At 42.4% G+C, this 24,420-nt stretch overlaps 2 protein-coding genes and 1 non-coding gene across 19 annotated transcripts in view; 1 reads left to right on the top strand and 2 right to left on the bottom strand.

The window, feature by feature from the left end:
• Positions 1-7,968: 7,968 nt before the first annotated feature.
• Positions 7,969-8,974, bottom strand: LOC132790367 (protein lifeguard 1). The gene is made up of 3 exons (XM_060799263.1): positions 8,786-8,974; positions 8,466-8,714; positions 7,969-8,409 (listed from the first exon to the last, which is right to left on the bottom strand). Exons 1-3 carry the CDS (start codon positions 8,888-8,890, stop codon positions 8,053-8,055), a joined length of 711 nt encoding a protein of 236 aa, XP_060655246.1. The 5' UTR covers positions 8,891-8,974; the 3' UTR covers positions 7,969-8,052.
• A 486-nt stretch (positions 8,975-9,460) lies between these two features.
• Positions 9,461-24,420, bottom strand: part of LOC132783393 (mitogen-activated protein kinase-binding protein 1) — a 61,754-nt gene continuing 46,794 nt past the window's right edge. For 3 of the 17 annotated variants that reach the window (XM_060789277.1, XM_060792498.1, XM_060790098.1), the window contains 18 exons: positions 20,473-20,564; positions 19,953-20,196; positions 19,676-19,885; positions 19,189-19,608; positions 18,408-19,130; positions 17,112-18,349; positions 16,715-17,025; positions 16,498-16,643; positions 16,246-16,290; positions 15,073-15,178; positions 12,280-14,772; positions 11,960-12,061; positions 11,725-11,870; positions 11,583-11,658; positions 11,435-11,509; positions 11,184-11,369; positions 10,799-10,955; positions 9,461-10,729 (listed from right to left, as the gene is read on the bottom strand). In XM_060789277.1, coding sequence (XP_060645260.1) covers positions 10,528-10,729; positions 10,799-10,955; positions 11,184-11,369; positions 11,435-11,509; positions 11,583-11,658; positions 11,725-11,870; positions 11,960-12,061; positions 12,280-14,772; positions 15,073-15,178; positions 16,246-16,290; positions 16,498-16,643; positions 16,715-17,025; positions 17,112-18,349; positions 18,408-19,130; positions 19,189-19,608; positions 19,676-19,885; positions 19,953-20,196; positions 20,473-20,564 — 6,972 coding nt within the window. In that variant the 3' untranslated portion in view covers positions 9,461-10,527. Of the gene's footprint in view, positions 10,730-10,798; positions 10,956-11,183; positions 11,370-11,434; positions 11,510-11,582; positions 11,659-11,724; positions 11,871-11,959; positions 12,062-12,279; positions 14,773-15,072; positions 15,179-16,071; positions 16,102-16,245; positions 16,291-16,497; positions 16,644-16,714; positions 17,026-17,111; positions 18,350-18,407; positions 19,131-19,188; positions 19,609-19,675; positions 19,886-19,952; positions 20,197-20,472; positions 20,565-24,420 lie in introns of those variants that run through there. The other 14 variants (XM_060794896.1, XM_060792499.1, XM_060795598.1 and 11 more) reach the window with 10 other exon arrangements.
• Trnag-gcc (transfer RNA glycine (anticodon GCC)) lies at positions 15,483-15,553 on the top strand. The gene has a single exon. It is a non-coding gene; the product is annotated as a tRNA-Gly (tRNA).

The raw sequence follows: 24,420 nt of genomic DNA, 5'->3' as shown, positions 1-24,420 counted from the left end.
ATAGAGTGGCAAAGAATTTTAATTGTTTAGCACTTAAGTGATATTATTGATAATGTTTAAGCAATAAACCAAAATTCTTTAATATAAATGGTGCAAATTATCTTTTTCCAAGCAGTGATCCGCAATGGGATTGCAATGTAGGACAAAGCGAGATGGCATGCTTGTGATTTGCCAGCCGTGCAGCGTTGCCAGACTGCTGCATTTAAGTGAGAGCTGCATGGCTGTAGGCGCGTGAGACAGAGAGAGTGAGGGTATGAAGATGGAGTTATATCCCTAGCACTTATGCAAATGGCTGAGTCAGAGCAGTCCACACACTCACATACACAGCAGACATACACAAACACTGGCAGACGTTCCCAATTTAAAAATGCAAATGAAATGCCGTCGCTGTAATGAAAACAATTATTGCCGCATTTGCGTAAGAGGCGCTTTAACGGGCTCTAAACTGTCAAGCAGTGAAAGCAGCTCACCTTAATTAGTGGCGAGCTCAGTGCGCCCACTCAAAGCGACGCACAAGCCCCGCCCATATTTGCATTTCGCTTTGATCTGTGTGGCAAAGAAAGAGGCGGCGCAACTGTCACCAAGATGGCGCAGCAGACAAACGTAAGAGTCTTGAGAGAGTTTGCATTGAAAATTGAAACATAAGCGTGGACTGAGAGACAACAATTGATTTGTAGACAAGTAATGGTAAGACACACAAGACACTCATATTTTTATTTTGTTATTTGGAATTATCAATAATATAAAACAATGGAAAATTTTGGGTAATTCTATCAACGAACATTGGCTAAATATTATTTTCAATAATAAATTTTAGTCCGGTTGAATTCCACAAAAAGGGAAATACAAATATTGATACATTCGATTAATATGCTCAACAACTTCTTTACCGTGACTACAGGGTATAACTGCAGAAGTAGACGCATGTGTCGCCACTTCAGTTGACATTTCATTCGCCCCTGTTTCCTCCCTACCTCGTTTAGCTCACCCGCCAGTCTTTTGCTCTGCGGCATATGAATAATTCAAGCGAAATCAAATCAAATGGGAACGAAAAGCGAAATCAAAAAGCAATGCTTTATGCAAATGCAAATACGAATGTGAACGTGAATGCTCTCTCTATGTACGATGCGACGAGTATGCACTTTCAGCATATGCCTAAGCACACCGCCCACTGACAATCCCACCTCCCAACAGCTCTGTCTCTCTCTCTTTAACCTCACTTGCCTGTCTCACTTGACAGCAAGAAGCTTTTATTTTGACAGTGCGAAAGAGTGGGGAGAGAGACAAATCAAACCTCTACACTCACACACATACATACACTTGCTCTCGCACTCGTTTCACTGATGACAAATGGCGCCGAGAGCTTTTGCCCAATTTCAACTGACTTTTGACACCGCCTTGCGGCGCGGCATTCTTTTGAACACATCAGCACACAGCAACAACAACAGTTTGGAAGTTGCTGCAAGTTTGCGATGATTTCTATCAGCAGCCTTGACGAGAAGGGCCAACCCCCAATTTTTGGTTCGTCAATGGTCCTTCAGTTGTTGTCCTGCTATGCTCACTGTTGTCTGTTGTCGCCTGTCCGCGCACTGATTTGTGATATTCCTTTTGATGTTTACTCAATGCACGCCCAGGCGACCATTCGAGAGCCTCTCCAGCTGTCCGTCCGTCCGTCTGTCTGTCTGTCTGTCTGTGTGTTAGCCTGCCGCAGTCACCATACGAGGAAAGTACGTGCCATCATCCGTTTGGCCAGCATGCGACATTGACACAAAACCGCCTTACTTATTTGGCTAATTAAAGTCGCACGATTCTCCTTCATCACTCCCATTCTACTTTCCACTCCTCACTCACTCTCCACTCTATGCAGATTTACGCAGATATGTCGCCACTTTTCGAGCAGCGAGTCTTCCTCCGCTGTCACTTCTTTGTTCCATCTCTCGATGGCGATGGCTTTCATTAGGCTAATTAGTCGCATTGACATGCGATAAATTCGAATTAAGTGGATAACTTCCTGAGCAGGCAAACTGACAATTGTTAATCTAATTAATATACAAGGTATATGGAAAGCCGTAGCGAGAGGAGGTTCGACTTATCAGAATATGATAAATACAGTATTTTTTTGAATTTGTTTAATAGAGTTATAAATTTAATAAATTCAAGTAACAGTTGTATAATTTAATGCCCTTCAACGTTATTTTATTATTTTTTTTCAATCAATTTATAACAAGTTAGTTTAAAAAATAAGTAATAATCATTTCACGTAATAGTTTTTAGTAATATTTTAATTGAATAGAGATTTCCATAAATTACTTTTCCGAAAAGCAGTGATAAATAATTTTCCAATTTGCTTTTTCTTGTTAATATCAGAATATCAGATATATCAGAAGTTTTGTTGTAACCAAATGCATATACTCAAAATTTCGTTCTTATTCCAATGCACCAGTAACTAACAAAATATTTGTAAGGAAATAGGAATAATAACAATAATAATAATCAGTCCAAGGAGTGTGTTTAAAAAACAACAAGTCAAGACAATCGCCATTGTTGTGACAATATCAAACAATGTCTGCTCCCATTCTTTGTTTCTCGATTAGAAATCAAATTCACAATCATATTTCATATTTTGCATTTATTGTTTTTAGCCTGCCCAAGGCTTGTTTATGACTTCGCAAATTGTTTATGCCGCCTAAACAATTCCACAGGCGCCACAAACCACAAGAGTGTGCCCCCAAACTGCTTTGGCTTGCGCGTCTCACATAATTTACCATATTGATAACTACATTTTATTTTATCGGGGTGCAATCTGTGCCACGCCTGCGAGAAGCAACAACTCGAACACGAAACAACACGCCTTATTCAGTTATTCAGTCTGTCCTTAAAAATGAGAAAATAAAACAAAAAAAATGAAATGATAATCCAATTCCATTGTTTAAGATGAACCGCAATATTGAGATGCAACAAATTTGCAGTGTCGACTGCGCTTATCACCTACAACAATGAGACGCACAACGAGAGCGGGAGTCCTTGCCGAGAGTCGAAAGGACAATGGCAGTACTCAACCCTCAAGTGTTTTGGCGGCGCATTCGAGCGTAAATTGCAGCGTAATCTCTTCCGGATATGATTACGCTCTTAAGTGATCTGATTCAGACAGCTGGACAGGACAACCGAGGACATGCCTGACATTGTTGCTGTCAGCTCTCATCGCTCAACGCGGCTAAATGCTGTGACCTATCAGCTTTGTATCTGTATCTTTAGCTCGGCCAGAGTGTGAGTATCATCTGAATTGTGCAATATGTTGTGATTATAATTTCTTAAAAAGCTAAAGCTGCATTTTCTTTTGAATTACAAGGGCTGTTTCTACGACAACGACAACGAGTGCGGGGACTCCTAAGCAAGTAAGTATTATATAATGTATGTAAGTATCTTTTGCTGCACCAACAATGTGCTGGCGAAAAAACACTTAACACCGCACGGGGCATCCAATTCTTCTTCTCTCTGTCTCCCTCTCGGTAACCCCCTCTTGCTAAGGCCCATATGAGTATTGGCATTGTTCGTAATTGTGGCGTTAATTGTCGAGGTGACGACCCCTCAACTAAGACACAACTGTCATCGCATCAGCGAACGGCGGCAAGCAGCAGGTGTAAGAGTATCTCAACGTTCTCAGTGCTCTTCAATGAGAATTACAAGCGATTATTTCTCGGAAGTGGGGATAATGTAAAGACATATGTATCATATATGCTGAGGAAAAAGAGAATAGTCGAAAAGTTATGATCTTAAAGTTCATATCAAAAGTAGCTTAAAGGATGAAGAGAAATCTGTAACTGATATATATTCCCTAAAATACTGAAGCTTAAACCAACCATAATTAATATAATGTTCAATAAAGGGTCTACACACATTTCAAGTTTCAATATTTACAATTCCATCTGCCATCAGTTCGTTTATATATTCAATATGTAAAGTAGCTTTATTAATATTAATTTTTAACATCTTTCGGTTTATTGTTCGGCATTTAGGGGTTGATTTGGTGTACAGTTTATTATCTATTGTATTGCTTTGGATATAGTTGATACACCCTTGACACCTTGGAACAATCCACCCAGTCGACTTAAGCTTTTATGCATGAAACAGGTGAACAACTCGAAAGGGGGAAGGAGAAAGGTCAGAGGCGGAGACAGTTGTTCGATTTCCCAGACCAGAGCAGAGCAGAGCAAAGCAAAGCAGACGACTGACAGCATCAATGTAGAGAGTGTAGAGTGTACAGTGTACTATATAAGGATGATGTTGATGATGATGTTGAATTGCGGATGCTTGGCAACGCATTGAAATGCATTCAACTTAATGTAACGCGGCTCAATTAGTTCGGTTCAGCGGTTTCCAATGCAGATTCCCAACGATCTGGGATACTCTTGCTGCCTGCCATCATTGTCGCCTGTTGTCGTCGTCGTTGTCCTCGTTGTCGTCCTCTTCCTCTCTGCTTGTTGTTTGCCGTCGTCAGCTTTATGTCAACTTCTTATACGCTTATTCACACCGAAGCACAAAAACGGAACGCCCCGTCAAACAGGCAGCATCCGGAGCGGAGCCATAGTCTCGATGTGATGCTCGTTTGTGCTGCCTGACGAGTTATGAATATGCTTCGTGAATACTGAGACTACTTCTTGTATGACCCGCTTGATGCCGGCTTTTATTCACTTTTCAAGAATTTCCACACCGAATACAGCCATTGCATCCAATTGTAGAATCTGCACTATGGTCATTAAAACATATCACATAATGTCATATAATAGAAAGAGCTGGAGAAACCCTAATTTATATTCATATCAAATTAAAAAAATAGCTCAAGAAATATACATTTGCATTTACGTTAGTATTTGGCATAGTTGAATTGCTTTTGCTCCACTGTGCAGCCCTATCTCTCATTACGGCTCCTTGATGCCGTTGGATAACTTCGAGAGCTCCTGGCGCTTTTCAGCTTACGAGTTAATGGCATTAATTAGTTTCACTTAGCAGTGCAAAAAATACACTTCAACGTGTCGGAGTATTCAGTGAAAAACTATTTCTTTTATTGTTTGTAAACGTCTTTGTTTTTGGCTAGTAAGAGTCAGCAGGAATCGTATTTGCAATAGCTTCCTTTTTACATTATAATTATGCGTTTAATTAATCAGTATGCTATCAGAAATAAGAATTTTAATCAATAGTAATTCTTGAGTTCGTTTGGGCTTCATACAAGCAATAAATAAACACAGAATTTAAATTAAAATGTTTAATAATTATTGAATATTAAATTGAATTAAATGTAATGCCATTCATAATTTTTTTAATCATGTGTTTTAAGCTGCGCAGATGACAACACAAAATGTACAATTCACCATTTAGTATATTTGCCTCAAATCTAGATGATTAAGAATGAACATACCATAGATATAAAAAAGGCATATGACTGCATTAAAATTCCTGCTCAATTTATGATTATTATTACTTTTTTATAGAATATTACAAATACGCACAGTTTCCACCATTGCCTGCCAAAGTAAAGGCGCGGATGTTGTTGTTGTCGTTGTCATGGTGTGTGTGTGTATGTGTGTGACACCCCCAAAGAGCAGTGAGCGATGAACAAGGGGCGTGTCTGGCATTGGCAGCTTATTGAGTATATTTCGTACATAACTTTTTGCCTCGCTTTATGATTGGGCCGTGTCATAAATTATTCATGCAGTTCGTGTGTCAGACAAAGACAGGGCTAAAGAGCAAGTGAAACAGATGCACAAAGAGTGGGGTGTGGGGTGTGTGTGTGTGTGTGTTAGTGAAGGGTTCGTTACCCCCGAATGGATGTCTTTTCAGTTTTTACAGTTTATCAATAGACTCTGTGTTGAACTTTCGTTATCCAGCGCACAAATTAGAGCTAACTTGTTACCAATTAAAGGAACTCACCAGCTAACAGGTGAGCAGCAGCTGCAAAAGGGCGCAGAAGGGTGGAAAGGGGGAAGGAGTATTCGGGTGGGTCTGCTGCCTAGTTCAATATTGACAAAAGTTAATTGAAGCTCAATCGTTTGGGGCACTGTATCAATGGCAAGGGCGCACAATGTGCTTGCCTTCGACTTTACAATAAACTGCACAACTAAACCTGGCGCTTCTCTCCTCCTGTTCCTGTTGCTACTCCTGCTCTAGACACTCGCCAGTTCGTAGTTGACACGAACAAAGCAATGCCAGGAGTTGGCCCAGTCAGGTCTAACGCTGTTATCGACTCGGCGGTTGCCACATTGAATCGCACACACTCACACTCACTTAGAGAGCTCGTTTTGAAAAGTTTAAAGTAAGCACACACACTCCCACAAGTAATCACATACAGGAATACAGGACTCGCAGCGTGTCGAGTTGATCACCTGCTGCGTTGGTCAGTTCTTTGACAGCTTTAATACGCATTAATTGCTCTGATACTTCACGTGTGATTGGCAATCTATGCATTTATGTTGTGTGTGCTACATATTCATTTATTGTTCACTTGCAGCAGACATTATAATTCTCTAGCAGGACATTGGACAAAGGAAAGTAGAAAGGTACATTCTTAATATGACTAGCGTGATTCAAATAAGAATAAACATTATGTGTAAGCTTTATGTTGCTATAATTCTTCTTTGACAGAAAGTTTGTTCAAATATTTCACAATGCACCAATAATAGGTTAAAAATAAAAAATGAACAGACAATCTGTTTTTATTTGATTGCTATATTCGAGGTTGAATGTGTTTAAAAATGTAACTAACCTTTTTTGTAAAAAAAAAAACTGGCAGTGATTATATGAATATCGAATAATCTGGATTAGCTTTCTTATGCAATTGAACCTGGGTCAACAGAAATATCAGGTAAACATAATACGTGCAGTAAATAAATTAATACAGATTACTCTACATTAGATTATTGCATACTTTTAGGAGCGCATAATAAAACGATTTATGTAGATAACAAAATTAGGCCGAAATCGGCCATATCTTGTCGCATTTTGAAGGGAGATATATTGCTAGGATTGCAATGATGAACCCTTTCGATCGGCATCAAAAAAATATTGGGTCATCTAAGAATCAAACACTTGAAATTTTTTGGTCTGCCGCTCAAGCGAAAAGGGTAAAATTTGCGAATTACAGGATAACTCGAAAACCACAAGGACGATTTGAATGTCCTTTGTCAGGATGATAGGTCCCATGAAGGGCTTTCGTTTGACACAGGACTCGCAAGGATCAGACAGGACATGGCCGAGATATACACTTTTTTCTGTATTTAAAAAAGTCCTTTTAATTTGGATGCTTGCAGGACATTCGTCCTTGCTAGTATTTCAATCGGTTTGTATTAGTTAGAGCTATCGTTGTACCAAAGGACATCGCGATCGTCCTTCAAATGGCCGAGATACAGTGAATTTTCGGAGTTTTTGACAATTTTCCATGCCTCCCCCTTACAGAATTTTCGGTCGAAATTTTCAAGAAGATCCATAAAATCTTTGATAGCCAATCGATAATCTTAGCTTTACTGATCACAAAAATATATTTCCTTTCGATATCCTTCAGGATTTGGCTGAGATATGGCCGGTAAAAAAACGTCCTTTTTCGAAAACAAGCTATATCTTGGACAAATCCTGCAGCATTTTCAAAGGACACATATTGCTGTGATCGCAGAGACGGACTTCAACGATCTGCATTACAAAATATAGGATTGTCTAAGGTAGGCATTATACTGAAAGTATTTGCATATACATACATATAATTACTGCGCCTTTGAGATAGGCAACACTTTTTTAAATGTTTGAATAACTTTCTGTAATGCGGCTTGTTGCTGATTTCTGTTCGCCTGGTATTTCACTTGGCGATCTGGTACATTTTTGAAGTTCGCAGTCGCGGAAAGTAGCCAACAATAAATCACATAAACTACGGGTCTATACACCATAGTAAAGTGTTTTCCTCCTGATATCAGTGAAACCTATACCAATTTCTCACTTCTGATTTTATTTTTTACTACTATAATACTATATTCATTTAAGAATACTTATTAAAAACATTTCTATAACTTATTCGTCAAGTAGACCTAGCAACATTAGAATGTATAGGAACATCTGCACGACATCGATGTAAATGCACAAGGCAGCGACTATGTAATCTTCCTCGCTGTATTGGTTCTTGTGCCCGCCGACCATCATCTGGACATCGTAGACCAGATACATGGAGAATAAGAGGATGCCAACACAAACGATGATCCAAAGCAAGGTGCGAGAATGTACGAAAATATTGACAATGCCCAGCAGGACGAGGACGAGCATCAGTATACATAAAAATGGACCACAACCCGTGAAATCCCAAGGAGCAAAGGCGGCGAACAATGCAAGGGCTATGCAGACGGCAGCCGTAATGCCCACTGCTGTGAGAATCTGAGAGCGGAGTCGAGTGTAAATAATTAAGCCTAGAAAGTGAATCTAGTACTCACCTGCATTGGTTCATGCCAGAGGCAGCTAGCGCTAACCATAATCGACATGCTCACAGTGCAGAGTATCAACAGTATGTAATTGATGGGCACTTTGCGCGCCACTTGAATGTAACACATCAGCACCATGGAAAGAATCATGAATATCCCGATGGCAATAAACGTAATCCAGATGTGCTCTCGCAACCATAGATTGGCACTCTCCACAAAGACAAAGATGCACGTAATACCCGCAGTGATCGCCAGTTGAAACTGCCATAAATCGAGTTGATTCCCTTTATTTTGGTGGACACAATGGGCGTATACGTGATTTAACTACTTACAGCCAATATGCAGCACACTTTCGAAATGAATGCACGTCTAGAACTGTCATCTTCAAAGTTGGGATTATCTTCGACACGTGAGCGTAGATTTTGGCCAAACTGCATGGCTCGTCTTTATATTTAAAATTTTAGTTATATTTGTATAAAATTTGACAGTCTAACTGAGAAAATGAGGCAAGTAAAACTGAGGCAAGTTAACTGCAGAAAAACCTTGCACTGTTCGCCAAATAAAATAGAAATCTCTTGTACAGCTCATTTCATCTTGTGCCATGAATAAACATAAAATTATTATTTATTATATCGAAATTTCACACAACAATTAATAAATCGCATTGTTCTCATTTAAGTATTTAGAGTGTAGTTAACTAATTAGACATTATTTGGTTGTTGCCGCTACCCAACATTGATTATATACATGATATGTATGATACGTGTATATAATTATGTAGATACTAGTTGCCATAAAAGACTGAGGCTCTTGTTAATCATCCTTCGATCAACTTGACAGTTAAATTACGTGTTTAATTTAACAACAAGTTGTCAGAGGTGTGTGTGTGTGTGTGGGTGTTTAATTAGTAGTGCAAGTCCGAAGAAAATAAGACAAAGCGATTTTTAATATTTTGAAAAATTATTATTTATGCTTTCTGTATTATTATTTCGATTAAATTAGAATGATTTTCGATTTTAGTTGTTGAGGGGTAAGTTGCAGAGCTGCTGCACTTAAAATATCTTTTTTTTTGTTTTTTTGTTTGTTTTCGATCTTTTTCTTTCTTTGTGGTTAATTTGTTTTAATACATTTGATTTAGTTGTAAATTATATAAGAGCATATATTTTAAGTTTAATACATTTTAAATAGGGGTGTTTAGTTTTAGAAATTGTTGTAAATACAATCAAATAATTAACTACTAAATTACAGAACATACTCGTAGTGCTATTCAAAAATTGTATAATTATGGAAATCGTATTTTGCTTTCAAAGATTAATTAAATATCTGTCTCACCATTTGGGGATCATCATATATCTCTGTGTGTGTGTTTGAGTAAATAAGCGCCATACAAAGGTATTCATAGATACGTGTGGGAGGATATTTTATAAATTGGAATACGCAATTTTGACACAAAATTTCCATCAATAATCATTTGCATTTGGCCAAAAAATGAAAGCTAATAGCAAAAATAGCGACAAACAAGAAAAAAAATGGGAAAATATATATAACGATTCTCTTATACGATTCTGTCATGCCCGGCTTTCGACTTGACGTGACGCGACGCGACTTTCGACTCGTCTCATTCATCTTGGCTTAAACTCAAATAACACTTAACATATACGAAAATAATGATTACTTAATTCAACTTGACACGCTACGAATTGAATTCAGGCTATACAAAAGTGATTTACCTACAAATTAAGGCCAAAATCAAACACAAAATGCACGCGTACACACTCTCTAGAGAAACTTAAGAACTACAAGACTTCGACTTAAAAGATATATAATATGTATATGTGTATAGTAATTATAATATGATCATAATGAATAAACTTTACAATAGCCGTTAATGCATATGCGTTTTACATAATTGCAAATTAGTTGGTGCATTTATTTATCTCTCTCTCTGTCTCTTTGTTAGCTGATTGGATTTCGTTTTTTAATAAATATTAGTTTGTTTTAGCCCATTGTGTTGTTGTTGTGGTTGTATTTGTTGTGTTGTTGTTGTCAGTTAACCTATTCTATGCGCTACACACTAGGAGTTATTCTCACAGTCATCGGGTTTGTTCTTGGTGCGTAAATTACTCAATAGATCGGCACAATTATTGACCATCATCAGATAGTCGCCATTATCCTGTTCATGATTGATTCCCCCTCCATTATCACCTCCTCCTCCTTGTATTCCTCCGCTGCCAGCATGATTGTTGCCTTGATTCGAGAGCAATCTTTCGTTTTGTCTGCAAAATAGATTTATTTCATTAATGAATTATGAATTAGTTTTACTAATTAGTTTCTTCTATAATTACCTGTTGTAAGTGATATTGCCTAACATGTTGTGGGACATAATCACCGCATTCTCCAGCTCTTTTAGCAGCAGCGAGTTTTTCAGATTCGCGTGCAGCTTCATTGCCGCCTGCGTAGTCGTGTAAAGCTTATTGATCACATTGTGTACTTGGGCCTCAGCTGAAAGGCGATAAATTGCTTATTAATTATTGTTAACTAAATGAATAATTGTGAATAATTATATTCAAATTCAATATGTTTTATATGCAATATAATAATTGCTAGGTAAACTTTTCTCTCTTCATCAGACAATATGAACATTTTGAAAATATAGAGTCCTTTTAGCATATAACTGCCTAAGTTAAATATGTGTAATTATGAATTAGATTTAAAGTTCTCTTTACTTACGATCTTCCCCATCATAGTCCTCTGCTCCAGCGACTCGCTGCTTAGCCACATTGCCCGGGCTGTTGACAATGAGTTTAGTCTTATGATCGAAGCCGAGGTTACGTGGCCGAGGCGGCACCACAGGCTTATTGCTGGCCACATTGTTGGGCGTCTCCTCCGAGCTGGAGTCATCTTGCAGATTTGTGCCTGACGAGGAGGAAAGTCAAACCAATTAGTACAAGATTCAATTTATTTGTGATCAAGTCAATTACCACCATTAAAATTGGGCATCTTGCGTCGATTGCTGTTGGTGTTGTTGCTCTTGTTGCCGTACTGTCGATTGGCTGCTGCAGAGTGTCGAAAAGAGAGAAGAGTTTGAGTTAATCTATGCCAGAGATTACTTTTAATTATAAGTCTTACCAATGGGACCATTGTTGCGATTCTGGCCATTGGCTGCGCTGCGCAGACGATTGCTGTCCTCTTGTTCCGAGTCGCTCTATAGTGATAGATAAATTATTATTCTTATACACAAACTCTTATATTGCAAAAGTGCTATACTTACCGCCTGATTTAGCACATTCATGGAGTTGCTGGAGGCTCCCAGACCGGACTTGCCCTGCAGGCTGTTGCGTTTGCTGGTTGAGCGATTAATGTTGCCATTGCGATGCGGCGTCGCTGCCTTCTGTGAGCTGCCATTCGACTTGCTGGCTGTAAATTTGTGAAATATAGATCAGTTATGAGAGTTAGTTTACAAGCATTGAAGAGATATAGAGAGAGGAAGAGAAAGTGTCGCTTACGCTTGCCAAAGTTGCCCATGTGCAGATCGCTCAAGGAGCAAGCGCGACGAATCGATGACGACGACTCCTCGATGGGCATGGGATTGAGCATTTTGGGATTACCTGTAAGTAGGCATAGACAGTTATCAGTTGAGGGATCAAAACATGCCAGGACAGACACGGGTGCGCTAATCTATCAGCTAATGCATATGGAAGTGTGTTCAACATAAAAGCTAAGAATGCAAGAGTTTGGAGGGTGCAACAAACGCGAGTAAGAAACTGAAAATAGTGATGTATGTTTTTGTGTGTGTGTGTTTGGCACAACAGCGAGAGCAGCAAACCTTCCATGTCCTCCAGCTGATGCTTGTCCTCATCACGATCATTACGATCATCATCCTGATCGTCATCGTCGGCTATCACTTCTCTGGCCAGCTCTACATCGTTGCCGTAGCCAAAGCCATCAGCACTCTCGAGAACATCGGGCAGACTGCAGTTGCGTCTAATGTGCCTCGCATAAGCACACAGATCCGCATCTGGACCAGGCTCCAGCCCGGATTGCTGCTGCTGTTGCTCGTCGTCTGGAGGATCATGCGAACGTGCCAACATATCAAAGTTCATGGTCAGACTCTTGACATAACCCTTCTGCTTGGAGTTGCAGGCAAATGGACGCAATCGCGTTTCAGTTGCCAAACGAATCTGCTCCATTTTGCGCTCCTCCATGGCAATCAGTTTCTCGATAATATCAATCTTGGCCGCAATATTCTGGCACTGATGGCTCGTCGAACTCGATCGCTCCGCATTGTCCATGTTCTTCTTGTGCTTGGCTCGCTCCTGCTGTCGTTCCTGTTGTATCTCATCCACCACAGCCTGCAGCTGTGGCTTTGTGTAAAGCTTAAGACTCTGCATATGCTCCAGATTCTCGGGTGCATTGCCATTCTCGGCAAAGTACATTTCAAAGCTGCGCTCGCCACCATAATCACTGGGCAGGCTACCCACCAATGCACCAGTATCCAGCTCCATTTCAGTCTCTTGTTCATTGCTGTTGCAAGCGTTGCGCTTCGCACTGGGCGTATACTTAATCTGCGAGACCGTATTGAAGCGCACGCTGATCTTGGGACGCGTCTTCTGGCGCACACTCGTTGCTCGACGGCCGCTCTCGCTGGTATCGAATCGCGATACCTTCTTCAGGCAACTGTGTGTGGCCAGGGCGCCGCTGCTTACCGAACTCCTCATCGCTGGCGTGGATCGCTGCTGAGAACGTTGCTTCTCGCGCTCAAACTTCTGCAGATTGTGCTCGAATTGACGCACAACGCTGGCAGTTCGTGAACTGGATACTGGCTGCTGTTGCTTCTTCTCCACGCTGCTGAGCGTCGACACAAGATTCTGCGGCTTGGCAGGAATGGGAGGCTTTGGCTTGAGTGGCTTGCGCACAAACAGTGGCTCGCCATTCGAGGATCGTGTTTGATTCTGCGCAAGTGGATTTGAATTGCGTTGCTGCCGCTGCTGGGCAAAGTCCGTGCTGAGACTCTTGTTCACGCCCGAATTGTATTGCTTGTTCTTCGAGCGCATTGTGGGAATATGCTCCACAGTGGTCGGCGCCTGAGCGAGACGTGGATACGTCTTGGAGTTGGGCAGCGGTTTAAGAGGGTTAAGATTGTAGCCTGTCACATCAAAGCTGTCGTAGGTGGCCGCTGTTGCAGCCGCTTGCTGGCGCATATAGTAATCGAAGTTGCCATAGGTATTGGGACTGTTGCCGTACGACTTGGAGACGGGTCCATGGAGTATAAAGTTCCGTATGCCCGCATGGCATTGCATCGCCTGCATCGGACGCTGCGGCGGCTCAAGCGGTGCACTCTTGCAGTCGCTCTCGTCGGAGAGCACACTCTCCAGGCTGTTGCAATAGCTGCCGCCATCCGAGAGCAGCGACTCTTGGCTGAGCTCATGCGGCAACTGGCCAGCGCTACTCAGGAAGAAGCTGGCGCTCGAGTGGCGTTGCGTCTCCAGGAAGCGCGCCTCTTCCAGCCGCTGTTGGGTGGCCGCAAACTGCTCTGGCTTGAGGATGTCCGACAGCGAGACTTTGCGCTCACACTGATAGATCTCGCGATACACATACTGCGTCGTGTACTGAGTGCGTCCACGTGGCGGCGTCGAGGCTGTGGGCGTTGAATCACCCGTGGAGCCTAGGCCACGCAGATTCGCTGGCATGGAGCAGGAGTTGGGCAGTGCTGGCATCTGCATGGGCAGATCATCGAGATCGCCATACTTGCGTGTGATCTCATCGATCATTTTCTCTGTGTCGGCATGTATCATATCCAGTATGGTACGTGCATCATCCGCATAGACCGAATGACGCTTCGGCTCCACGGGCACCACACGGTGATGATGATCCTGTTCCGCCGACCATTCCACTTCCTCGTGCACCGGCGACACTGGGCAGGATTTATAGTGCTTGAGTATGCTTGGCGTGCGTCGATTGTTGCCAGCCGGATTACGCTTGGCAGCGGCGCCGAGTCTGGGTGCCGTTTGTGCCGAGTAGGGGCGCGACGAGGGGGCATTGCTGGTGGCAAAGGGCACGCCAGGAGGCGGATGTATCTGATGCACGCCCACATGGTGTGGATAGGGCGGATAGTGCTGTTGCACCTGCCGCATTGTTTGGAAATTCTGTTGCAGCTTTGACTTGGGTGCCGCACAGTTAAAGTATTGCGGTGCCAATTCCTGCTGCTGCTGTGGGGGAGGAACAGTTGGCTGCTGAGGGAGTTGAGGCGACTGCTGCGATGGCTGTGTTGGGTTAGCTCTAATACTGTGATACTGTGAAGGTTCGTGGGAAGGAACTGCTTTGGTTACTCAACAAAATTACACGGCAAAAATGATTAGCATACAACAACAAATTTCGATTATTCATGTTACCAACATTATATGTCATTACCAGCAGGAGAGCAATTTTTAGAGAGAGAGAGAAAGACAAAAAGAGAGAGAGAGAAAGAGAGAGGGACGAGGCAAACAACAAGGTGGCAAAAGTAAATGTCGAATTAGCCTACAGTTCAAAAACACACACATTGGGAATAGTTCTTCACCCCTTGGAGGGGCGAATCTGCAACTTCACTTAATGCGAACTAATTACACATTACGCTTACCTGGCTTCGAGTAGCGCGATGCTCCAGCACTGCGAGAGCCATCCAAATTGGCCGCCAGACTCAGATCCGAGATGCTGTGGCTGCCTCGCAGCGGTCTATGGCCGACCTGTTGGGTCAAACAAGAGAGAGGGAAAGACAGAAAGAAAGAGAATGCGTTAGTCAGCTGTAGTTACGTGAGCGAATAGTTAAGCATTAGCTCAGCCAAAGTCTTAAGAGGCTGTTGTTGTTGTTGCTGTGGTGGGTTCAGCTGTTAGCAAGCGCGCATGTGGTGAGTTATGCTATTTCAGTCTTCGGTATGCTGCGATTAGTTTTCTATTTGCAGGCACAAGTCTATTTTTAGCAACAGCCAAAACTTGTCTACACTGCTGCAGACTCCTCTTTTGGGTCTCTTTCCAACTTTAGTACAACAGGCATCGGTGGTTCAGTGGTAGAATGCTCGCCTGCCACGCGGGCGGCCCGGGTTCGATTCCCGGCCGATGCAAAATACTTTTTTTAAATTTTTCGTTTTTTAATAGTGATATTAATGTTGATCGGTTTGCTACGGATTATTAATTTAAGTTAATTGTAAGATGATATGATGATCAAATGCATAGAATAAGAAATTATTTAAGTGAAATAAGAAATAGAATATTTTTTGTTTGGTGAAAATTGTATGGCTTTTTGAAGTTGTTGTTTGTTTTTTTTTAAAATACATATGAATAGTTAGTTTTGTTAACAATGTTTCTATTCATATTGCAAATCTGATTTTCCTCAAGGCAAACTATTGTTTTAATTAATTTCATTCGATAACTGCGGTTTACAGGTTTACAGTTTATTGTAAATTTATTTAAATATAACATTTCTTTCACATCAATGGAAAATCCTTAATTAACGAAAGTATATTAAAATTTTTGAGATGAGCTTATGCTCTTGTAAAATGTCAAAATGTGTTGAGCGCGAGTTGATGCAATTAGTGAATGTTAAATGGATTAACAAACTATTGCTGTTTAAGCCCAGTCGCAAAGGGCGAACAATTCAATTGGTTAGGGCCTAATTAGGCAAAATATGCAATGGCAATGAAGCAGAGAAAGACGTCAAAGGTGAGTGAGTGAGTCGTAAAAGCGTTAACATTAACGATCAATAAATAAGAGATACGAATTACGAGAGCAACTCGTAGGCAACTCAAGTGCTCACCTCAGCTATGGCATTCAACTTTTTAATGCCATTTTTGCGCGTGCCCTAAATAGGAGTAAAGGGTTCGAGTGTAGAGAGTGTGTGCAAAACAGACACCAAAGCAATGATGCAACACATAGAGAGGGAATGAGGGAATAAAACATAAACATAAAAATTAAAAACAAAAAAAAAAACACAAGAATACAAATCAAAATTGAGGTAATCAAAGAAAAGTACAAGTCAGAGACAGATTGAATACTTCTCTCTACTCACATTCTCTAACTGCTGTTTGACCTTGTTGATGACCTGCAACAGCTCCTCCTTCTTGGTACTCGTGTATGACTTGGTGATGGTTGGCGGCGCCGCAACGCCTCCCTTGCCATTCTCCGTGTTGTGCTTGGCGCTGATGCTGCGACGACCTGTCAAGGGATAATCCAGGCAAATTCCCCCAATTAGTTTGAGATTAAATTCCATCTTCTTGATTACTTACTGGTGGCACCGCGTTCCAATAACAGTCCAGGTCCTTCGGGCAGCGCCGCATGCAGAAAACTGTCTCGACCCTGCTGCAAATTCTCCGAACTGCCGCCCAGCGTTGAGGCCAACGAACGCTCAGCATTCTCCGCACTCGGAGTGGAGCCCTCGTCCTCGGTATCCGAAGTGCCGGTACCTGTGCCCGTGCTGGCTGTGTGGGTGCTCCCATTGCCGCTGGCGGGCGGCAGCTGAAGTCCAGATTTCTCGAATTTCTGCCGGCGCACCGACTTGCGCAACTCGTCCTCGTTCATGGCGGTCACCTTGAAGTCACTGCAAGTGCAATAAATGTGTCAGCAAATGTATTTAAAATCAATAGTTAGGGGCTAGGTTGTCCTACACTCCCTTGCTCAACTTACGTGGGCGTGCTCGGCGCCAGATTGTTGTAGAACATGCCGTGTTCTGAGCTGGTTCGCTCGCCATCGGAGATGTCCTCGATGTCGCCATCGTGATCGTGACTGTGCGTATCAAAGCGCATGCCCGGCTTGCGTTTGTCCGGCAGCAGACGCTGTTGCTGTGGCACGCCCAAGTTGCCATTGTTGGCACTCGTGACGCTGGCGGGAATGGGAATGGTGCCGTTGTTGTTGCTGCCAATGAACTTGAGTTCACGGCGCGTCTCCATGCCCGAGTCAATGGAAGAGTCCTCACTCAGATAGGTCTGATTGTACATAATGTCCTTGGAGGAAGCGCTGTTATAGTCCGAGGTCTGCACATTGTGCGCACTGTGTCCGCCCACGGAGGAGACTGTGCCCAGCGGACTCTCCGAGTTGGAGCGCTGATCCTCAGTGTCCAGTTGACTGCTGCGCTGAGCCCAGCGGCCTCTTGCTCTGGGAGCAACGCCCAACTGTTGACTGGGCGAAGAGCTCAGATTTCCCATTGAGGAGGCAGCATGCAATGGCGCCGCGCCTCCACTCACCACAGGCGTGGGTATGGACAAGGCGCCGCTGTCCGAGTCCGTGGCTGTCTTGCGCATCGCCCACTGCGGCAGCTGGCCGACATCCGAGAGCTGATAGGCATTTCGATTGGGCTCTGCATGGGGCACCGCAAACTTGGGCGCATGCTGTTGATGCTCCAACTCGCTAGTCGGCGACTCCAGCACAATGGCATCCGGTGGCGAAATGGGCGCCAGAGGACGCTGCAGTGGCGCATGTCCCGAACGCAAGCGTTGCTGCGACATGCGCGCCTGCATGGTGACAATCATGTCGTGTGGCACCTGCCAGATAAAGATGCAACCATCTCCGCTGGCCGATATCAAATGCCTGCAATCGTTGGTGAACTTCAAACCCGTCACCAGCTCACTGTGTCCGTACATACGGGCCATACATTCGCTGGAGTAATAATCGTAGACAGCAAGGGTTTTGTCTGTACACGAGGTGGCCACATAAATGCCACTCGGATCAAGGCTGAGCTTGATGAGGCTGCCCTCATCGGAGTGCGAGCCCTTGAAGGTCTTTGTTTGCTTGGCATTCTGGGTGCCATAGACGCGCACGTTGCGATCTTGGCAGGCGGTCAGTATGTGTTTGGCATTTGAGTCAACTTCCATATCGTAGAGTGTCGTTTTGCCGGACGTATTTGTGCCGCGCATAAAGATGTTGCCCTGCAAACAAATAAATTTTAAGTTGGGTTTCTCTTGACAGTTTTTTTATAAAACTCACCTGGAAGCTGCGGAACATGATGGACTTGTCGGCACCACAGCTGATCATCTGGAAATTCAAGCCAGCGCCCACGAACTTAATCGATGTGATCGACGAACTGTGATCGTCGAGAGTCTGCAGCAGCAAATAATTCTGTGACACATCAAACACATGAATAAGACGATCGCGACTGGCGCTAGCCAGCAATTTGCGTTCGATCTTCTCATTGGAATACTCCAGACAGAGCACCTCCGATTCGTGCGCCTCGATGATCGTGAGCAGCTTGAGATTCTGCAGACTGTAGACGCGTATGTTGCCACAACGATCGCCACTGGCCAGATGCTGCAGCTCCGGACTGATCTTAATGCAGCGCACACCGTTGCGACCATCGTAGCTCGAGTTGCCCGCCTTGTCAAAGAGCGATGAGCCCTGATCCTTGATGTACTGCAACTCGTCATCACTGTAGATGATTTTGAGCAGCTCCTTGGAGTAGATATTCTTGCGATATATCTCATTGTTGGCACAACTATCCAGTCCCCAGACACGTATCGTGTCATCCGAGGAGCAGGTGACAAAACAATCCTCGGGCAGCGTCTGCGAGGGCTCACGCTCCAGATTATATGGCACAGTCTCCACGCCCCAGATGCACGTAGAGTGGTAAAGGAATGAATGCGATTTGCCCACTCGTGAAATGTCACGCAGATCCCAAATGTACAACGAGTGATCGTTGTAGACGCAGCTCACCTTGAGGGAGAAAAACAGTAGGTTAGTAAAGCAGGCTGTTGAAAGTTTTCCGACTTACCTTCGATCGCTGCTCGTCAAAGACCATGGCAATGCAGTCGGGGAACTTAGCCTGCTGTGGCACGGACATGATGTGATTGATCTGTATACCCTGTGCAACATCCACGCCGAGGTAATGCGTCCGTGGCAACGTTGTCACATACTCCAGTGTGGCGGCATTAAAGATGCGTATGATGGACTCGGCGCAGCCTACAAGTATGAAGCGTTCGTTGACGCAAATGCAGTTGGCGTTGCTGGTGCGGCATAGCACCCACTTGTCGAGCAAACGCCTCGAGCTGAACTCGACGAGATGACCCTGCCGGGTGATGGCATACGTGCTCTCCGAGCAGATTCCCTTGCCGCAGGCAACGGCACAGAAATCGTTATCACGCAGATCGCCCAAAATAGCGCTGCGACCCATCAAAGGAATGGGATCTTTGTACTGTTGACAAGGTAAGAGAAATTATTAGTTTGAAAAGTTTGCGAAAGAAATGAAGAGATTCTCTCACCTTTCGTCCGCCCTCCAAGTACCAGTATTTGACATGGCGATTGCCCACGGTGACAAAGTAGCTGCCATCCTCGGCAAAGCAAACGGCTGCCACCTTGGAGCTAATCTTGTTGGAGGCCATCTTCAGATTCGCCCGCCAGTCAAACACATTCACAATCATGTCATGCTGCGAGCCAACTGACACCAGATATTTGCCCGTTGGCGAGAAGGCCTATAACAATAAGAATTCACATTGTAATTAAAGGGTAAGCTGACCAAGTATAGACAAAGCGACTTACCACGCAGGTGACTGCGTATTTGTGATCGACAAACTCGGCAACGACGCTGCCGCCACTGCATTGCTCCAGATTGCCATTGGGCGTCTCTAGTTCCCAGACTTTGATGGCAGGATTGATGCCACATTCGCCGGTGGCCACGAAGCGGCCGCAGCGCGAGAAGGCAACCGATGTGAATGCTTTGCGGGAGGTATTCACCAGATACGCCTGCGTCTGGCGTTTGGCATTGAACAGGACCACAGTGCAGCTGCAGGAGAGCAAACAGAATATATTTATCAAGGGTTATGCTCTTGGTTATGAAGAGCTGCTGCCTCAGGCACAGCTGGAGCTGTCTTAGGGAAAGTCTTTCCCATTTTACTTTTATTAAAATTCTCAGCAGCTGGCTGACATTACGTATACGACAAGTAATAACACGTTACGCTAGCAAGCTGCTGGCAGCAGATGTAGTTAAAAATTTAATAGCTACTGCTTTAATATCTCGTATTACTTAATTCTAATGTCGCCTCTTCTGCACATTACTTACCCGGCCGGATAGGCAAGCAATCCACTGATGGGCGACACATCCAGTGCCGCATTGCTGCAGACAGTGAGGCCCAAGACTCTTTTGAGTTTAATCTGTAAATAAAATCAATAAGAAGATATCGCCAAATTAGTATTACATCATTTTGTGGCATGTTTTGCGTGTTATTACTCGTAGTTTTTAGTTAGGCAAGGTCGCCGCTCTAAGCTTTAAGCCGTGTTAACAATTTGCACAACACAACTCATTCGAATGTGCTGTGTAAATTATTTACGCACACAATTCGCACATTTGTCGAACGCATTTGTGTAAGTTTGAATCAGCAGAGATATATATGTTATATACGTAGTTTAATGCTTGTTCGCATTACATAATCGCTTAAACAAATTAAAGCGCAATCACAACAACGTCAATGTGTTCAACACATTTTCCATTGGGTCAAAGAAAAATCAAAGCAAATCGCCGCATTGCGGTGTGAAAGTGCAAAAGCAGATTGGCTAATCTGTTGGCTATTAAGTTATGTTAAACCCATTACTCTATTTATTACCAGCAATTAAAAAGTAAACACTATTTGTTTGGGGCATTCTATAATGGTTCTAACAGACGCCTCTGACTTCATTCAAGCATAATAAATACCTGAAACTTTGTTATTATTACTTCGAATTATTTATGATTCTACTTCTACTCGTGTGTTTTTTATTTATTTGCTTTGCGATTTTCTATGTTGCTATTTTTTAGTCGATTTGTTCCGCCTCACTTAAGCTTCACCTTGATCTTAGTCGGGGCGTTCTGTGAACTATGAAAAGGCGAGACGAAAGCATGCTTTAATAATAGAATACTCTACGGAGCGAAAAATTCCAATAAGAACACAAACATTGAACTGCTTACTTCACTGCACTGCTTACATGTGTTAACACGCAAAGCAAGCAGAGCATATGCAGAGCCTTACACTGCTTTCCTCGTTACTGACAAACGCTGACGGAGTTTGTGAAATGAATACTTTTTTTGCGTAATTAAAACAAGCAATAACATTTTGTTGTATGTATTTGGCTTAGAGGAAGTGCGAGTCAAGTGGCTTATGACAGCTGCGACGCAATTGCACTTGTCTGGCGGGCAGTCCATACTCGTTTAATGACAAGCTAGCTGCTCTCTCATTAACAATCGCAGTCTTAGTCTCGGTGTCGGTTTCGTTGTCGCGTGGGCGAGCCAGCAGCACTCAAGGCACACTCGGATCCGCAAGCAATAAAAAAATAAATGTATTAAATAGTTCAATAATCTGCTGCTGGCAGCAAAGAGCATCCAAAAAACACTCCTGCTACTTTAAAGCCCGCATCAGATGCTTTTGCGTCGCAAAGCTTCGTTTGAGCTGAGCTGAGATCATCTGGTCTGGTCAACGAGTCAGCGTTGATTTTCGGTTTGTTTACTAGACGCCAATTTACTCTAGAGTCGACGCGCATTACTCGCGAATACGTATACGTATTCGTATTTAATTTGCTTGTTTCACTTGGAAGCCGCGTTGCCACCAACGCAGAGCCAACGAAATATTTCTCATTCCAAAAGGTCGTTGTTAAACCGGTTCACATACATATTTCATATATCTATCATAGCATATACATATTTAAGTGGTTATCTAGATATAGATTTGCATTCGTAACGAGTATAATATGCCGTGAAATTGTAAACACTCGATAGTGTGCCTAACAAAATTGCCATGCGAAAACCGTAAAAATATCCGCACACTATTTGGCAGTTGATAAAAAGATAACACGTAGTACTAGTAGACTCAGTTTGATTTGCAAATATATTTTGATTTAATGTTTTTGGTTATTATTTTGGATTTAAAAAAACTGCTGCGAATTTCGTAATAAATTTAAACGACTTTTGATAAGAGTATTGAGTGTTACAAGTGACTAATTGAGATCGCTTTGCGCCGAAGGCATCGACAGCAATTTAAGCATTGCAAGGGGATTACGCGATGTTTACACGATTGAAATCTTTATAAATTGTTTACACGTTTTTTCCTTGTAACAAGAAATTATTTATTTATGTTTTTGCTTTCAAATACACAACAAAAGGAAATAAATTGTTATTTCGTGTAAAAAAGTAAAGTACTTTAGTATTGAATATATTCTTGTTGTTTGCTAGACGGAAGTCAATTCGCGTCACTCATTCATAAAAAGCTAGTTTATGGTAGCCAAAATACCTTTGTTACATATTTGGTTAAGCAGCGAAATTTATTTTGTGCGCATTGTCAACCGAAAAAGGCAAAGTTGAGTCGGACTTTGATTGATAGCTGAGATACAATAAAAAGCGAAGCACAGCAAAAGCGAAGCGATGCGCAGGCAGCTGGCTAATTCGCTAATTAATAATAGTTTAATGCTGTTGTGACACATGGCACATGACACAGTGCCACAATTTGCACATGGCCCACTGAGCGTATGCGCAATGCGATCTAAGGGACAACTGGGCGTATGTTAAGCTGAAAAGCTTGCGCCTGACAAGTTCAATGAACGCATTTAAAACTTGGTCAGCTAACCGCATGTGTAATTGCCAAATATTCTCAGTTACTTCTCTTCATTGTTGCTTGGAGCTAGACTCGTGGGTTGGCGGCACATTTCTGAGCTGCCCACGCTGCAGCAACAAGCAGGCACATCCGAAGCTATGTTTTTGCAATGACGGGCAAGCTTAAATATTTGCACGACAGGTGTCAACCAGTCAGACAGTCAGAAATCAGAGAGACACAAGTCAGGCAAATGAAATGCCTAAAACAAAGCCAAAATAACAAAACAAAACAAGCTAACGGCCACGAGGTCGTTCAGCAGATTTATTTATTCAAATTCACAACTCTTCTTCTTGTTGTTGTTCTTTTCGGTCGGAGTATTACGTTCCAGTTAATAACAAACTTTTGCGGAAGCTTGCCAAGTGAGAAATAAGAGTGCGTTGTAAAACATCTCTGCTCACAGTGGAAAGATGAGTTGGATAAACTAATTTAATATTCACATTCTTGATGATGACCAAAAGTGCTGCTGTAATGCGTTGGCTTTTGGCTAATCTCTGGACACCACTTTGCATATATATCTCGGGGCTATAGAAGTGTCATTTATTATGCTCCAACAGCAAAGTCAGCGCCTAAATCATAAATTCTAATCAATTTCAACTAATGTCTTTGCGTGTCGTCTACAAAGCAGCGTTAATTAGTTAGACAAAGCTAAGAAAAACAATAAAGAACTATCAAAGCATGACTAAGAGTTGCTCTGTCTTAGAATTTTAATATTTCTCTTAGTTTTTTTCATTCTCTTACGTTTTCTCTGAGATAGACAGATATTTTTGCAATATTAAAACTGTGATATATTGTACTCTGTAACGCGTAAGGCAAAAACATCTCTATCAGACTCTGATATAACTCTTAATTGATTCTGCCTTCGTTGAATTATTCAGATGCTTAAAATTAGTTAGTTAATGCTAAATTAAAAACAATATCTGCTATGGATTTATGTGCTATAAATACAGTTTATTAGCAGTTTGCATAAGAAAGCCGCTTCTCATCAACAATCAATTATATATGCTCGTTTAATTCGTTGGGGGTCGCTCGATATTGTACTTTGAAATGCTTGAACAACATTGAAGTGCGAGTACGAAGATTCGTATTTGAATTTTGTATTCGCTTTTTGAAGCTGAACTCTGCAACGAATGTCTACTGTTTATTGCCGTATTTATCGCCATATTTTGTGAATTTCTGATTTGCTTTCATCGGCTGCTTTTTTGTTCTGTAGTCTATTGCAAATAAGCCGCTGGGGTAGCCAGCAAAAACAAACTCGTAAAGTCACAAACAAGCTCATACTCATACTCATTCAGACACTCTCATACGGTACATATATATTCAAGTCTAGCTCAGTTTCTCGACGTGAGCAAAATGCTTATGCTCGACGTTTGTTTTTGGCATATAGATTGTTC

This window comes from Drosophila nasuta, chromosome 2L (assembly GCF_023558535.2).
Source record: "Drosophila nasuta strain 15112-1781.00 chromosome 2L, ASM2355853v1, whole genome shotgun sequence".
Lineage (NCBI taxonomy): Eukaryota > Metazoa > Arthropoda > Insecta > Diptera > Drosophilidae > Drosophila > Drosophila nasuta.
This window is presented reverse-complemented; position numbering and strand designations above follow the sequence as displayed.